Source organism: Enoplosus armatus, chromosome 20 (genome assembly GCF_043641665.1).
Source record: "Enoplosus armatus isolate fEnoArm2 chromosome 20, fEnoArm2.hap1, whole genome shotgun sequence".
In the NCBI taxonomy this organism is placed as follows: domain Eukaryota; kingdom Metazoa; phylum Chordata; class Actinopteri; order Centrarchiformes; family Enoplosidae; genus Enoplosus; species Enoplosus armatus.
The window spans coordinates 12,965,539-12,982,016 of record NC_092199.1 but is presented as its reverse complement, the minus strand read 5'-3'; the positions used below and the strand labels follow the sequence as shown (position 1 = coordinate 12,982,016).

Genomic DNA, 16,478 nt, shown 5'->3' with positions numbered 1-16,478 from the left:
CAAGCATGTTCTCAGTGAGTTGATATGCTATGCTGCTCATGATTAAAAGAACTAAATGAAACCTATGTAAAACTTTGCAGATTTTCACCCAAAATGGCGGAGGGTTTCACCTTGTTCCTTCTGTCTGGGATGCTGATGTGTGGTCTGCTGCTCCACACGGTGTCCCAACATGGAGCCAATGTTGATGAGCCCATTAAAAAGCCTAATTTCATCATCATTTTGGCAGATGATATAGGCTGGGGTGACCTGGATGCTAACCAGCCTGAAGAGAAAGCAAACAACACACCTTACCTCAACCTGATGGCCAAGCATGGACTAAGGTAGAGTATTTATTAATTGATCTCTTATGTAGCACTAAATTCCATGTCATATCATCAGCGTCTGATGTAAATCCTATTACCTAACCTCTCTGACATCATAGTAGCCAGATCTTGTATTTTAAGTGAAAGCACGAAGGTAATGAAGGGTGATTTTGTTTGGAGTGATGTCAGTGTTTCATGATATTGGTGTCTGTGACATGGTGGAGTGAGACTGCATGGGAAATGTTTTACATGGTCGCCTGAGTAATGACAGGATCCATACTCTCAGGGTCAAGTGCCATTTCTCCTTAAAATGTCCATACTTTTTTCCAGATTGACAGACTTCCACTCTCCTGCCTCAACCTGTTCCCCGTCCCGTGCTGCCATCCTGACAGGCCGCTATGGCCTAAGAAACGGGGTGACTCATAACTTTGCTGTGGGCTCTGTGGCCGGTCTGCCTCTGTCTGAAGTCACCTTGCCCCAGCTACTACAGAAGGCGGGATATTACACTGCCATGATCGGGAAATGGCACCTTGGCCACAAGGGACCATACAGTCCAACTAACAGAGGTGAGAAAAGTGGGGGCTTGACAGTCATAACCCAAAACCCCTGGGGATTAAAGTGAACACAACAGACAAAAACAAGGCAGGAATTTCCAAAGAGGTGTGTGAATTTGGTTGCACTCCTCCCTTATCTTTTCAGCCTAAAGCAAGTTTACTCTCCAAAACCATCCCACCTCACCTAAATTGAGAATCAGTAGAGGCTGGTTTTGGGCATGAATATTTCTTTCAATTTCTGTCACCCCTTTGGTATCCCTTGGCAAACATACAGTAGAGAAAAACAACCTTTTTTAAACATACAGGTGAGATTAAATGAAGTTATCTGAAACCTCAGTAAACCCTATGAGGAAAGTGGCCAACTACAGCCGTAAGCTATAATAGAATAATTTAAAGACGAGACGAAAATAAGAACAGAGGTTATATGTGTTATATATACAACTGACAAACCCAAAATATAAAACTACTCGAGGGTTACAGTCCAGTCTTGAGGATCTGCAAAATGGCAGCAGTACTATCAGTGAGAGAAGAATTGCGGAGACGCTTAAACAGTGTAACGTATGGGCCCGAATTGAAAGATTTCAAACATTATAAAAATGTAAAAATATTTGTATATGCCGCATAAAACAATGAGATATGAGCTGACACACACACATTTCTATTGCACAACACTGTATCTTTCCAGATCAGTGTTGTGGCTTCGGTCAGTTTTTCTAGGACATTCCAGCCACATCCAGTGTGTGAGTGGATCCATCGGCCTCGCTGCAGGGAACAGACTATACACAACACAAGTCCTTGCAGCTGTGTCTTGTCAGACAGACCCCCCAAAACAACTTACCCATCAGCCACCCCCCCCCAGTGCCCTACTACCCCTGCTAGACAGTCTTCCTTTCTTGGGTGGAAGTCTGCCTCCTCCACCTCGCCTCAAACACCCTCGGCCGCTGAATCATATTATATTTGTAAGCTTGTTGCAACAAGACGCCAACAGTTGATCCACACTGTAGCATCTTTAAGCTATTGAACCACCCATCGACTGGGCAAGCTTTCCTCGAACACGCTGTATTTGGCCTTGTATTCATACAATTTCCGGTTCATATACAGCGACAGGGATGTAGAGCTGGTGCAAAGGAAAAAGCACTTGCACACCACAGCAGGGACAAGGGTTTGATCCCCAGATGCTTTACTTCCAGCTTGGGTGGGAAGCTGGTGAGGAATCATAGCAGGGTCACTGCAGTAGTGAGATCATTTTGAACCAAAAGTAAACACCAGATTAAAGGTGTTTTCACATTTGTGAGATGGGCCAGGTTAAACATAATGTGGCTTTGTCTGCTGGCCAGATGTTCTCATGGTAACAACAACAAGTGATTACAGTTGTATTAATAAATATTTGCACCATGTTTATTGTCTCTGGGGCAGGTTTTGACTACTACTTAGGTATTCCTTACAGTAATGACATGGGCTGTACTGACGTACCTGGATATGATTTGCCACAGTGCCGTCCCTGTGACTCATCTGGACCTCAAGTGATCAGGTGTGGTCATCTGTGCTATGTGCTCCTCCTTTAACAAATATGACACTCTCAAGCCAAAATGAAAATTGTTCTACTCACATCTTCATACTTGCATACTTTCTACATGTACAAAGCACCACACCGCTTGTCAAATTCACCACCTCAGTCTGTTTACCTCTTTCCACCCTGGTATTGGCACTTTATATTTAAAAAGAGACTAAAGGATATTTGTGTTGCTGTTTTCTTGACTTTACAAGATCATGCAGAATTGGAAAGTAGTAATTTGCTACCAGTATTATGCTCTCTTGCTCTCATGGTCTAGATTGAAGAGGAGCGTACATGGAGGCTGTTATTCCAAAGTGGGCCTTCCTCTGGTTGAAAACAGCAGTATTGTGGAGCAGCCGCTTGACCTGTGGACACTAACAGAACAATACAGATCCGCTGCAACCAGGATTATACACAATGCAAGGTACAATACAGCTGCAAACATACACAAAGTACAATAAGGAATGTATATTAGGATCTTGATATGTGTGTTATGGAACAAACCATTTATTCAACGCAACAACACATTACAAGTCATCCTCTCGTTCTCATATTTCCTCCATTGCAGTCTGTGGAGTAATAGGGATGTGCGTGTGTGTGTGTGTGTGTGTGTGTGTGTGTGTGTGTGTGTGTGTGTGTGTGTGTGTGTGTGTGTGTGTGTGTGCCTGTATGTGTGTGTTCATAAAATAGCCAGAGGTCTAGAAGTCAAGAGGGTTGAGGCTCAGGCTAAAAGTCTAATATCTACGTCACCTTATTTTCTGTGTGTGTGGTGTGGAGGGGTCTACGACTGCATTTCATTGTGTAATCCTGTATTGTACAATGACAATAAAGCTGAACCTTGATATAATGATATAATATAATGATATTGCAAATCAGGTTGATGATTAGATTTCTTTCATATGAGATTATAATACAGCATGCTAGCTTGAACTCTTACTCCCCTGTGTGACCTAAAAATCACCTGTGCTACTGCAGTGCAAATATGCTGTGGATGAACAGGTCCTGGAACTTCAGGACATGTGCACAGCCTAAATATGCAACCAAACGCTTCCACAGAGTAAGCTTCTCTTTTGTGTCAGTACGTTGTCCACTGACTCAGCAGCCAGTGAAACCCAGTCTGTCAAGTGTGTGTGTTTCTCTTTTCAGACAGCATGTACGGGGGTGAAACTTGACAACTCAGATATGATATGGTCCAGAAAAGATGGCTGAGGAAGTGAAACGAAACACTCACCCAAACACAGTGTGGTGAAAGTTCACTGAACTGTTGTCTCCCATGTCAAGTGAGACATTTGTAACCCGATCATGGCAACCTGACAAAACAACTTTATTTTGGAGGCTATGATAATGCGAGTAAAGGTCAAGGCCAGCATCCCCTATGCTCAAGTCTAAGGAGTCATGGTTCACACTCCATTACCTTGTACACCAACAGTAAACAGAGTCTGGGCTGCTTGAGCCCCCTTGGTTTATTTACTTGGAGTCTTGTTTTGTTTTTGCCAGGGTACAGCTGTTATCAGTGGAGAGATCTGAGCAGTGTTTCATCATGTGAGATTAATACCTGAGGTCATGCTCGTACTGTGGTTCATTTGGGGGAACATGAGCTGGCAAGATCAAGTAAATCAGCAGGTGATACCACTTGTAACCACCATTGCCTTTCAAAGGCATGCGCATGACCACAGGCTGGGAAATGAGGTGCTGCAGTCCAAGAAGTAGAGCATCTCCAGAGTTTGACCACCAATCTGTCATCCATGTTTATCGTAATGAAGGATTATATCACCTAAGTGCAATTGTATGGCTCTTTTTTATGTGTTTGTAGTGGTTTTTGGAAGATTTTATGGAGGGTTCTTCTTTCATTTAACTCTCAGTCAGCTTATCTGGATCCTCTTTTCCTGATGATGATTAATAACAGGATAACTTATGGGGCTTGATTTTCTTTTTGAGGTTTTGATTGTACTATACTTTGTGGTGTTTAACTAGTTGCACATCATTCATAAAGAAACTGGCATAAGAACTATAACTACACTGTCTGTATATATTCCAGACAGATCACAGGAGCTTTGTAAATTTGCCTACATGGTGGTGAGAATGCTGATAGGAGTATAATACAGAAAGTCTGTGTTTGTGTGTGTGTCTGGTGTTTGAGGAACCAGAAGGCGGTAAGCCCTGCTGTTTGCAGCTGTCTGTGAAAAGCAGGCCTTCATGCTATGGTACAGTGTCATGTGAACTAGTGCAGTGGTTATCAGTCATGTGCTGTCAAGACCCAACAGTATGCAGGCTTTCATTCAGTGAAGTCATTTAAAGTGAACACATGCTGTGTTCCAGATATGTCAGAAAGTCCACATTCCTGCAAAGGAAAATGAAACGGCAACAAGAAGGAAACATGCGTCATACCCAGTGAATGCCACACAGGATTGTTTTCAATATGATTATAACCTCAAAGTATATAAAGTATAACTTTAAATCAATCAAAATACTGCAAAAAGTAGTTAAAAATAACATCTCCCATTGTTAATGCTTATGTTGCTATGACATGTCAAAATGTCTAAGAAATCTGCACTGTTGGGGCAATAATGGCGTGTGTTTGGAAACTAGTATGTGACTGTATGTTAATCAAGAGCATGTCCCGTCTTTTTGCGTAAGTGACCAAAGAAGCATTTGTCAGCACAAGTTGTCTGACACGTTGTCACCTTATTAACTGTCTTTGCAGGGAGCGAGGGCAGCCTTATCTCCTCTACATAGCGTTGGCTCACATGCATGTTCCCCTGGCCCCTCCGCTCCCTCCAGATGCTTCTGCCACTGCCCGCCGCCCAGATGGCAGCCAAGTGTACACTGCCAGCCTGCGAGAGATGGACAGCCTGGTGGGGGCGTTAAAGAGCTCATCAGACAAAGACAACACTCTCATCTGGTTCACCGGTTTGTGAGCTGGATGGATTACGTCTGTTTTTCTACCAGCGTAATTGTTATCCTAGAAAAGCCTCAATCACAGTCTAATGTGTGTGTTGTGTTTAGGTGACAACGGTCCCTGGGAACTGAAGTGCCAGTACGCAGGAAGTGTAGGGCCTTTCATGGGAAAGTGGCAGACCAGCAGAGGTATAAAAAACAAACTTTCTTAGAAATTGGACACTCCTTCCATGCATGCTTTATGAGGGAGATTGATGTGTTCATTTACATGGTAGTAGTACATTTTATTGCTGTGAATCCTCCTATTCATAAAGTCATCTTTTGCCTGTGTGTTAGGTGGAGGCTCAGCTAAGCGGACCACCTGGGAGGGAGGTCACAGGGTGCCAACAGTAGCCTATTGGCCCGGGAGGATCCCTTCAAACACCACCAGCTCGGCCCTGCTCAGGTACTGCCTTTTACCAATAAGGTACTTTAAATATCCCAAATTACTTAATAAACCCAATGTGTACATAAGGAACGGATTGAAAAAAGGTACAGATATTCAGGATGCCCAGAGGATGAATCCTAATGGCTTTGGTGATTCTGTGAGTCTTCCCGTTGTGCCACCATGAGGTTGGCATGTAGTTTTGAATGAAATGTCTTAACGACTAATGGATGGATTGCCATGAAATTTGATACAGACATTCAAGCCCTTCTCAGGAGTAACAGTCCTCTCCTCTGCTCTTTATGCTCTTTTGCAGTGGTATGGACATCTTCTCAACCCTTCTGTCCCTGGCAGGTGTAAGTGCCCCTTCGGACAGACGTTATGATGGCATTGACGCCACAAATATCCTCCTGCATGGTGAACAGACTGGTCATGAGGTACTAGTTTATGTTGTCAATCTTGTCCTGCATTGTCAGTGGGAGTGGTGCATTAGGGTCTTGTTGCAGACATCAGTTCTTCTCCTCTTGTAGTTTCTCTTCCACCCTAACAGCGGTGCAGCAGGGAGGTTTGGTGACCTGCAGACAGTTCGAACAGGGAAACACAAAGCCTTCTACATCACAGGTACAGGTCAAATACAGGTCACATGTGTCCACAGTGCAAATAACAGTCACACTGCATACACAGATATAATGTTATTACTGTAATTCCAAGTATTTGTTTGCAAAATGACAAAACTTTCTTCTCTAACAGTGATGATGTGTTTATTAATGTCTGCAGTGCTGCTTGTTAGGCCCTGCCACCATGGTGGATGGTATGCACGACATTATGTCAACATGGTGGTACCAGTCTAGTGACATGTCTATTTGTCTGTTCAGACGTATTTCCTGAGCATAACTCAAAAGGCTACGTGAAAGCAGCTTCATTCTCATAGTGAAACATCATGTTACATATATTATTAAAGTATTAAATGAAGTAAGTACATTTGAAAGTAGTATAAACTCAGTAGTGCTTTAGGATATTAACTTCCTGTTATAGTTTATCACAAAATGACACATTCCAAACCTTAATATTAGGTATAGCTATTGGTACTGTAATTTTGCCCTTTTTTCACACAAATTTCATATTTATTTAAACTTTTTTTTTTTGCAAAACCCAACACATATCTTCATAATCCATAGGTAACCACCATCATTTAGTACACAAAGGATAACAATTCACAGAAAAAGGAAATATACATATACTATAATATTACGTTTTTGAGCTGTATGTAATTTTGTCATGAAAAATAAAGTTTAACCAGTTTTGTGTAGGCAAGGTAAAAATGTGAAGAAATACGTATATCTGTTTCTTTGCAGGTGCAGCTGAGGCATGTGATGGTGCAACAGGGAGCCAGCAGCTCCATGACCCGCCGCTGATATTTGATCTGGAGCGTGACAAGGCTGAGGAAACACCCATGGAGGTCGATACACCTGAATACCAGGCGTTAGCGGAGAGGATCGCCCGCAGGAGGGAGGAGTTATTATGGGACATTGCCACCGACAAGTCGGTGTCCACGGCGGACTACAGCACAGACGAATCAGCAGCGCCCTGCTGTGACCCGAAACATGCTGTTTGCCGCTGCCACCAGCTGGGCTGAGGATGGGAAGTCACACACACACACACACACTCACACAACAGGCTGAAAGAGAAGCAAACAGATGTGGAGACAAATATCTGTTTTCGATGTGCTTGGCTGTTTGTTTGTAGAATGAGTTGTTTGGGAAGTTCAATGTCCAGATGGGAGTGTGCAAACAAGCAGAGAGAGCAAAGAGATGCAAGCAGCTGGACTTTGGCCTGTTGGTCTTGTGAGGTCAATAATTTAGGAAACATAAGATCAGAAGACAGAAGACAGTAAAGACATAGCTACAACTTGTGCCGGGTGATTCAACATATGAAAGTTGTTTGTTGAACAATTGAAGTTTCAGGGAACAAACCTCTAAAATGTGCAATTATTAAATCACAACTACACCATGCAGAGGTTGAATCACTTCTCAGCTTTAATGAGTTTCTGGTGTAAATGTCCAGTATCGAACAGCTCAATGCAGCGTTAAGGGTGTCCTAACAGCGCCACCTTTTGGCAAATCAAATGGTATTACCATGTTACTTATTACAACAGTACTATATATAAATGTTATATATACATTATACACAGTAAAAATCCTCAATATATATTTACGCATGGCAAGTCTATGCGTTGATGTGTAATACTTAAAACATTTTGCAAAAGAATATTTAATACAACAAAGTAAAAATGACTATGACTTACATGTTAACAGACCATATTCAGCGTCATGTAGTAAATAAAAAGGTCTTCGGGATATCACTGAAATTCAAGGACCTGTAACTTTGCCACGTTCAGCTCACCATCAAGCGTCTCACACGTAGCTGTTGACTGCTCCTCCCACGGAGCTTCCAGATATATTATCAGGTTACATTTGTGACTGTGCAGGTTTTTAGTCTCATCTATCGCTGCCATAATTAGTATGACAGCTGCATCTGCAAGTCATAGAATACTTTCCTGCATGTATCATGATTTAAATAGTGTCACACCTTCTTGACTGAACTACTGCTCCTCTTTTCTGAGGTGTAACACGTTTAATGCCCATTGATAAGCTCCCAAATTCCTGAGGCCCGATTGACAAACATTTTAAGAGATTTGACAAATGTTATCATATTATTGTCTTATTGCACTTGGCTTTAGAAGCTGCTAAAATTACCTTTCAGGTGGCTTCTTAGCATCTCTCTTATTTCTGTCATTCGTGAATCTGGCCCCTGGTTACTCTACAACGGCTGTAGGCCAGGCCCGCCTGTTGTCTCCTCTTGATACCTTGATAATGTTGTGCAACAATAATGTCACTGTGTTGTCAGGGTTTCTTGCTGTGCACAGTCATTATTTAAAAAAAAAGAAAATGGTTTAACACTGTTGTTAATGGCGTAATATGGGAGTTAACAGTGGGACTCTGAGAGAAGAGCTTAAGATGTTCTGAATGTGTTTTTTTTAATGATGAGTGAACCTTCCACTCTTTTTTAGTGTTTTTTTTGTTCCTTACAAAAAGAGAGAGGAAGAGGAAAAAGAGAGGGAAGCAGGATACAGAAACACCAGGAAGTAACATTCTGGCAAGATTTGACCCTAGGCCAGCAGGGGTACATTTGGAAGGGTGGGGGTGCCACAATGTCTCAACACAGGAATATTTTTATCCACCTTCCCTGCTTGAAACAAGCGAGTCTGATTGTTATGCAGGGATTTGATGTTTTTTAGGGGGGGGGGGGGTTGGTCAGTTACTCTGGTTGCCCACTGGAGGAAACTCATTCTCGTCATCCAGACAGACGGGGCTCTCAGCAAACTCATGCTCTGGGATGACCTCACCTTTCTGGGCTCCACCATCCTCAGAGTAACCTGGGAAGAGACGGGAAGAGGAAAAGGTTTTTGTAGCCCCTTACTGTTGATAGCGCTCCTCATCTGCGTCCACTGGGACTCCTTTATCCTTTACACTACTATAACATGTTCTGAAAATGTACTACCACTTGTATAAGTGGTTTTAATTTGTGAGATAACCAAACGTTATTGCTATTCAGACACAGCAATTATATGGTAAAACATGCTTTTTAAAAGTAACACAAGTACATTTTCCATGCATTGAAACTTATTTACATTACATCTGCCAGATATGAGCCATTTGAGTTTTTGATGAAACCATTTCAAACTAATTGTAAGAAAAAACGTAATATACATGTGTTTAGGATTTTAGTTTTTACATATTTCTGCATATGAAGTGTTTTAACTTTAAGCAAAAGAGCTCCATGTTTAAAACAGGTTTCAGGAGTTGCATAACAACAAAGGAGGCCATAATTAGAGACACACACACACACACACACACATAGTATAAAAGCTAGAATAGTGTAGTGCACAGTAGGGTTTGAGGAGTAAGTGCTCGTAACTGCTAAGTATCCAGTTAAGAAGGCCAGTGTTGAACCTTGGAAAGTTTCAGTTTATGATACTGTACCCATGAGAGTGGTGGAGGAGGGCGGGGTTGAAGAGAGAGCCACAGTGGCAGCGTATGATTGGCTGGCTGGTTGGGGAGAGACATCCTCTGGTTTCTCGTCTTCCTTCTCTTCCACCTGCTCCTCGCATGAGTCAAACAGCCTGCACGAAAAGAGCAGACAAAGCCTTAACAACAACACAACACCCAATGTTAAACCAACATTTTAAAGCTGTAGTCTGCAAGATTGTGACAAAATGGATTACCACTGAGAACTGTCTCATTCTCACTAATTAAGACAGATTTACCTTGTTGTCGTAAATTACATTCTGGTGTTGCATGTTGCCAAAGAATTGAACATTTTAAAAATAATTACATTTAAAATTACCATAAAAATGACATAGAAAACTTTGAACAATGTGTATACAATGAAGTTTGTTGAAGCTGAATGAGAATCAGTCCTCATTTCTAGTAAAATACTTCAGATTTCTGTATAACAAGGACATTTCGCCAAGTAGGTAAACACTTCAGGTACCTTAATTTTCATTTGTTAAAGCTTAAAGATGTAGCTCAATGATTTTGTTGTAGTTCCAATATTACTTCCAAATCCTAAAATCTCTTCCCAGCCCACTGTAAATGTGTTTTAAACTCAAACATTTGGATTTGGAGGCACCTAACTAAACCACTGTACCTTTTAAGTAATGGCATATTGTTTACATCCAGACATTCATGCATGATGCAGCCCATGATGACACACACACCTGTGTTTTTGGACCAGGACGCACTCGCCTCCATCCTGCGGATCCACATTATAAATGTAGAGAAACCCGTCTGAGGACGCCACCAGCAGGCGAGGGAGCTTCTGAATCCTGACAAACAAAACACACACACACAAGATGTGAATGAACTGCCGCATTAAATACACCTCTTGGAAATAACATTTCTACTCTTGCCACTCTGTCTTACGTAGCCAGGGCGCAGATGTTCTTCAGGCCGAACATGTTGAGTCGTACGGTGGCAAAGGCTCTGTCCTGGTGCATCATGTCGGACACCTGGGTGGGCAAGTAGGTGCTGGCTGCTGTGAACATCTTGCCCACATATGCTGACCATGTAGGAGACACCTCCTCTTGACTGGACGGAAACAACACCGGTCATGGTTCAATGTGCATTTTAACACTGCTAAATCATAACATGAGACATTTGAATTCTTTCAGTAAAATTGAATTTTACATTGGAAACCACTTGCTTGAAATGTATAGGAACATGATTGGATTGCTTTACATCACAAATACAGCAGAGGGTGCTGATCATTCCATGAAAACAGCACTGAGGTTCAGAAAAGGACAATAGGGAAATCCCTTCTAATACAGAGAAACGTTGTAAGTCGCTTTGGACAAAACCATCTGGCAAATGAATGTAATGTGATGTAATGTTAATCCTCAAAAGGAAAACAGAAAATAACGGTTTATTTTGATCTGGATGAAAGTACCAACAATACTACTGGTGAGGGATGCAGTGTGTTTACCTGGGGCTGTGCTGCTCCAGTTTAAAGATGTGGACTGTCTCAGTGTTGCTAGAGGCGCATAGGAACTGGGCGTCCGCACTGAAGGACAATGAACTGATGCTAACATATCTGAAACACACAGAGAACAGATGGAAAAGGACAAAACAGTCATTTGTATTAAAAAAACAAACAAACGAGCGTTTTACTCCAACACAATTGATGTTTTAGAAATAATTAGGCCAAATGTAGACTTTAGTCCATGTTTTATGATTAAACCTGGGTGTTAAAAAGTTGTGTGTGAAAACTCCAGTGTGAGTCGAATGTTTCCATTATTCAACTACTCACGTTGCTGTCCTAATCACTGATACTCGGTCATTGACACTGGAGGCTGCACAGTGCATCCACAACCGACTACCATTGGCTACTGAGCAGCTGGAGTAAAGTGTCTAAACACTAACTGTTGAGTAATAGGAGGGTCATTTGAACCGCTGACCTTCCCGTCACAAGCTCTTTTTGTTTAATCTCTTGCATACAACCACCATGAATCATCTTGTCCACCGTCTGTCCACAGCTTGCTTGTTTATACTTTCTGATTGAACTACATGAAAATACGAGTACTAACCTTTTCATCCCTCGGCGGAACTCAAACAGTCTCTGTCCTTCAGGAACGCTGAACACTCTGATAACGGTTCCCTGTAGAGGAGAAAGTGGTCAGACAGAGGCTGGTGGATGATAAAACAGAAGGGGGGATAACGAGGAGTTATCAGAGTCCTCACCTTCTCTGAAGCGCTGGCCAGTTTGGTGCCAGAGGCATTAAAGGTGAGGGCTGCCAGGGGACTGTCATGGGCTTGGATCAGCGTCAGAGTGCTCTAAAGGGGCAAACAAGTGCTTTCTAATGACATCAGCACAGACACCGGGCTGCTTGTCCTCAAGGGGGTTTTCAAGACACAAGAAACAATTTTGCCTTTGTTGCTATGTTAGAGTTTAATGCAGCCTCACCAGGTTGTTGGCATCATAGACAGTGATCTCTCCGATGGTGGCGCTGCCAGGATACGCCAGGTAGGAGTTACTGTGGTTGACAGAGAGAGCGCAAAGACCTACAAGGGAGTACAGAGGATCCTTTAAGCAGTTTCCTGTCTTTTTTTTCTTCAAAACACATTCAAAGCAATCTTGCCAGTTGCTTTACACTGGAGCTACATATGTATTATCTGTCTGGGTCTATTACTTGTCCAGTCCAGTCCTGCTGTATGGGTGGCTGTGTCACAAGACTACATTGGTACTGTGCACCCTGGCAAGTAGCTTTAAAGCAACACTGTATGTTCTGAAAGAAGAAATAACACATTCTTCATCTTTCAAATGGAAACTTGAATTCATAAGAAATCAAATGCACTCTTCCTCAATTCCGAACAACTGTAGTTTTGCTGCTACAGCCTTTCTGGGTCTGTTATATTTCTGGTGGCTAATGTTAGCAAACTTTAGATACATATTTTTCTACAACAGAGTTACTTTACTGGGTGAATTTGCTGACTGTATGACTCTTTGCTTGCGCTACTGTTTCACTATGTGTGATAGCATTTACCAGTATCCTGTAAATATTACTCTGATTGGCCTCCATTCAGCAAAAGTTACACAGTAGCGCTTTAAAGTAAAGTAATTATGATATTATCGTCTATAAGAATCAATGTACACACTGTTTATAAGGTAGATATAGATGTCTGTATAACCTGAGAGGTTGGTGGGTGTGTTGAGCAAGGTCTTGAGTAGTTTCATGTCCTTGATATTGTGGATGTAGATCGACTCCTCCAGGCACACCACCAGTCGCTGGGGTAACAGTGACACAGCAAGTGACCATAACAAAATATAAATGATAGCACAAACCAGAAGCAATGACTTTGAGGATTACAGCCACGGAAAGATCCATTCCCTGTTCTTACCTGTCTGTTGAGCCTGACGGAGAGGATGTTGTTGGAGTAGCTGTAGTTACAAATCTCTGTGCCTTTCTTGAAGTGGTAGACATTCATTCGCCGCGGCATGGACAGACTGACCACCACCACCAGACTGCTGGAGAACAGTCGCTCCACTATATACACATCTGGACACTCTACTGGGAAAAAAGAGAGGAAGACCTTGGATACGGATTGCATGCTTTCACTCAGAAAAGCAAATGGAGGCTTCAGTGTAAGCTCACATCACCGGTGCATGTACAGTATATTCATGAGGGCAAATACAGCATCTTCTTCTGTTGTCAATTAGAAATGACAATAACTTTACTGCTAACAGAGAAACTATCAAAGAGAACATTATTGAGCTCAAACTGACACTAAACTTTCTCTTTCGTTGTTGCTATTGAGGATTAGAAAATGTAGTGTTCCTTTTGTATGCAGCAGAGCAAACATGTTGCAGCCCGTCTGAGCTTAGTGTTATGACCAAGGTGAACCTGACCACAGCTCAAATAACACTGTGTAGACTTCTATCATTCTGCTCTTTCTGTATGTCACCTTAGGGAGGGGATGCTGGTCCCAGTGTACTTACTGTATGCAAATAAGCCCACAAACATGTATGTTCTGCATTGTAGATGTGGCCGTGCAGGAGAGCTGCCATGTGACATTATATACTTTCTGTAACTTGAACTCTTCAAGACTACAGCAGAGAGTAAAGTAGGGTATCCCTCTTACCTCCCTCATGGATGCAGTCCAGTTTGTCCACAGCAGTGACTGAGAAGAGCCGGTAGCCAGTCTTAGTGCCCACTGACAGAGAGCTACATGAACAACATAAACACAGACTGTCTCAACAGCCACATCCACCATTGCTGAGGTTAAAAATACCTCAATAACACTGTAATTACAGTTTTCAGTTAGAGTGATTTAAAAAATGATCCTGAAACAGTCACATAGATAACACCCACAATTACAACAAGTCAACTATTGTCGCAGTAAAATAATCCCAGAAACCCTTTTTTTTTGTTTGTTATTACTACAGATTAGTGAATGGATTTGGTTAAAAGGAATAGCTTGCTATTGAAAAGCATAAGATTATCCATGGGTGAAACAGGGTGAAATCTGCGTACTACTGATAACTGAATCATCATTGGCCAATGTATGGCTGTAACTGACAGGAGGCTGTCATCTGAGCAGGTGCTTGGTGGCCACATATGACATGATTTCTTCCAGACTATCTTGTTTAGACACAACCATCACGCAGCTTCCATTAAAATCTGTTAATTGCCCCCAAAGAAAGCTTGCCTTATCTAATCATGGCTGAAGTTTGAAAAGAACACGATGACAAAGAGATAAGGAGGCCCGGTTGACTGTTTGGCCACCTGGTTAGTTTTACAATCAGAGGCGTATGAGGTGTTTGTGTACGGGGACAACACCTGTAACTGAAGAAGTCAGTGAGTTCTGCTGGATTTGTCTGTTATAGTTTACCCTCTAATAATCCCAAAGCATGGGACAGTGGACACCTACAGCACAGGTGTGAGAGGTCAAAATGATTAGGGAGTCAAAAAAAATGGCACAGGAGGTTCTGCTTGTAAAGCTGCTATCAAAATAATACTACTTTAACCTCAGAAAATACCACATTTTCTCATGCTGTTAAATGTTACATTATTAACATGTAATATTGTGTGTTGCATACTTACAACTTGCATAAGACACTGTAGAATAGGCCTGTTTTCAATCAGTTGTATTAAGCTATGTCTTAACAGCCAGAAGTTTGGTTACTAACTGTTTAGTTTAATGTGCAACAGGCCTTGAAGATTAACACAGTGGCCTACTTCACTTTCAGCTGCTAGGGACTAATCTAGAAGTTTTAGTGAGGCACACAGAAGCTTGTAGTTTAATTTTGGACGCGCACACACAGCTGCCTGGTTGTTGCCGCTATTACTAAGTGACAGAAAACAAACCGGAGTATGTAAATGCGACTGAAAACAATTATGCAACAGTCAGGTGCATCAAGGAGATTGAGTTCATGCTGGGCCCAGCCCGCGGGTCGCTTACGTGGTGTCCTGGTTAAACGAGGCACAGATGAAGCCTCGGTGCGCTACGGGGCCGTCCGGTACCTCCTGAGACTCCATCCGATCCGCCAAATTCCCTCTTCTCTCGCCGGCCGAGGTCGGAGGCCTTGGGCTCGGGTCGATCCCCGCCGGAACCCGCTTCCCCTCCTTCGCTCCCCGACTCCAAGCGCCACGCTCACACTCTTCAGGGAGAGGAATGTCCGGGCAGACTGGCTCAGATGGTACACATCACACACCGAGTGAGCTACACCCGAATGTGAGCAGGACAAAAGATCAAAGATGACACTTCCTCAATGAGCCCTTTCACTTTAGCCTGTCGTCGCTGTTGTTATTATGTTATTAACTTCCAATATCCACACAGCAAAACAAAAACAGCTGATGGGTGGATGCGTCACTCTGAGGTGCATCACGATTGGCTGTCGGAAACATGTCAAACCCTCCGCTTCGGCGTTTCTATTGGCCGAGCTGTTTAATGCCTCCGATTGATTTGATACCGTAGTTGTCAATCAAATAATAGCCGCCTATTTAGGTGAAAAACGGTTGATTGGCCAATTACACTTTCTGTCTTGTCACGAGGAATTGTTTTGATGATTTCATTGGATAAAAGACGTATCAAGCTTTTTTTTTACTGCCAGTCCGTGCAGCGACACATCTACGACCGTGGAAGAGATGTTATTTTGATATTATTTGACAATATTTTTAGATAAGAATATTATTATTTTTTTGTTTTTTTAGCTTATGTTTTTTAAATGTTGTTCAGGCAGTGTTGCTTGGATTATCCAAATGCAGACTGTGAAACATTTTCCCTAAAATGTACTACTACAAACAATAAACATTCTTGGGACAACTTGTGTGTATGTCTTTCAGTTATGTTACATTAAGGCATCAGTAATACTATTATATGTAATCATATGTATCTCACAGGGGCCATATTCATATATCTCTATTTTTTATTGGCTATATTTTACTGATAATACTTTGATGTAAAACGTTTTGAATGTCGGATTAGGAGTATGCAGTCGTATTTTTATATTGTGATAATACTTTTACTCAAGTAAAGGACCTAAATACATACACTTACATCATTTATATAAGTAAATGTTTACCGTTTTGTTCCTCACATTAATTAATGATATTGTGATCACTTTAACACATTATTTAAATGCACTATTTTATAATAAATTGATTTATCTGTGGAGCCCAGTTCTGA

General features: G+C 42.0%; 2 protein-coding genes across 4 annotated transcripts; one reads left to right on the top strand and one right to left on the bottom strand.

Moving 5' to 3' along the window:
- Positions 1-93: 93 nt before the first annotated feature.
- arsg (arylsulfatase G) lies at positions 94-7,369 on the top strand. Its single transcript, XM_070926640.1, has 10 exons — positions 94-320; positions 633-868; positions 2,273-2,387; positions 2,689-2,835; positions 5,116-5,321; positions 5,418-5,498; positions 5,646-5,754; positions 6,050-6,170; positions 6,264-6,354; positions 7,089-7,369. Exons 1-10 carry the CDS (start codon positions 94-96, stop codon positions 7,367-7,369), a joined length of 1,614 nt encoding a protein of 537 aa, XP_070782741.1.
- Positions 7,370-7,747: 378 nt separating this feature from the next.
- Positions 7,748-15,574, bottom strand: LOC139302977 (WD repeat domain phosphoinositide-interacting protein 1-like). 3 transcript variants are annotated; one of them, XM_070926641.1, is made up of 13 exons: positions 15,252-15,574; positions 13,932-14,014; positions 13,191-13,360; positions 12,981-13,077; positions 12,256-12,353; positions 12,033-12,125; positions 11,879-11,949; positions 11,278-11,385; positions 10,719-10,883; positions 10,514-10,621; positions 9,777-9,916; positions 8,366-9,169; positions 7,748-8,322 (listed from the first exon to the last, which is right to left on the bottom strand). In XM_070926641.1, exons 1-12 carry the CDS (start codon positions 15,326-15,328, stop codon positions 9,048-9,050), a joined length of 1,332 nt encoding a protein of 443 aa, XP_070782742.1. In that variant the 5' UTR covers positions 15,329-15,574; the 3' UTR covers positions 7,748-8,322; positions 8,366-9,047. The 3 variants fall into 3 exon arrangements, with proteins under 3 accessions (XP_070782742.1, XP_070782745.1, XP_070782743.1); XM_070926644.1 differs by having other exon boundaries at positions 13,191-13,357; XM_070926642.1 differs by having other exon boundaries at positions 7,748-9,169.
- Between the last annotated feature and the right edge of the window lie 904 nt (positions 15,575-16,478).

What these genes read in the sequence shown, in the direction of transcription:
- arsg (XM_070926640.1), top strand. Translation starts at nt 94, where the DNA reads ATGGCGGAGGGTTTCACCTTGTTCCTTCTGTCTGGGATGCTGATGTGT. An exon ending in ATGGCCAAGCATGGACTAAG is followed by an intron (nt 321 to 632) that starts GTAGAGTATTTA and finishes ACTTTTTTCCAG; the next exon opens with ATTGACAGACTTCCACTCTC. An exon ending in CACTCTCATCTGGTTCACCG is followed by an intron (nt 5,322 to 5,417) that starts GTTTGTGAGCTG and finishes TGTTGTGTTTAG; the next exon opens with GTGACAACGGTCCCTGGGAA.
- LOC139302977 (XM_070926642.1), bottom strand. Translation starts at nt 15,328, where the DNA reads ATGGAGTCTCAGGAGGTACCGGACGGCCCCGTAGCGCACCGAGGCTTC. An exon ending in TGGCCAGCGCTTCAGAGAAG is followed by an intron (nt 11,950 to 12,032) that starts GTGAGGACTCTG and finishes TCTCCTCTACAG; the next exon opens with GGAACCGTTATCAGAGTGTT. An exon ending in CTGGAGCAGCACAGCCCCAG is followed by an intron (nt 10,884 to 11,277) that starts GTAAACACACTG and finishes GTTTCCGTCCAG; the next exon opens with TCAAGAGGAGGTGTCTCCTA.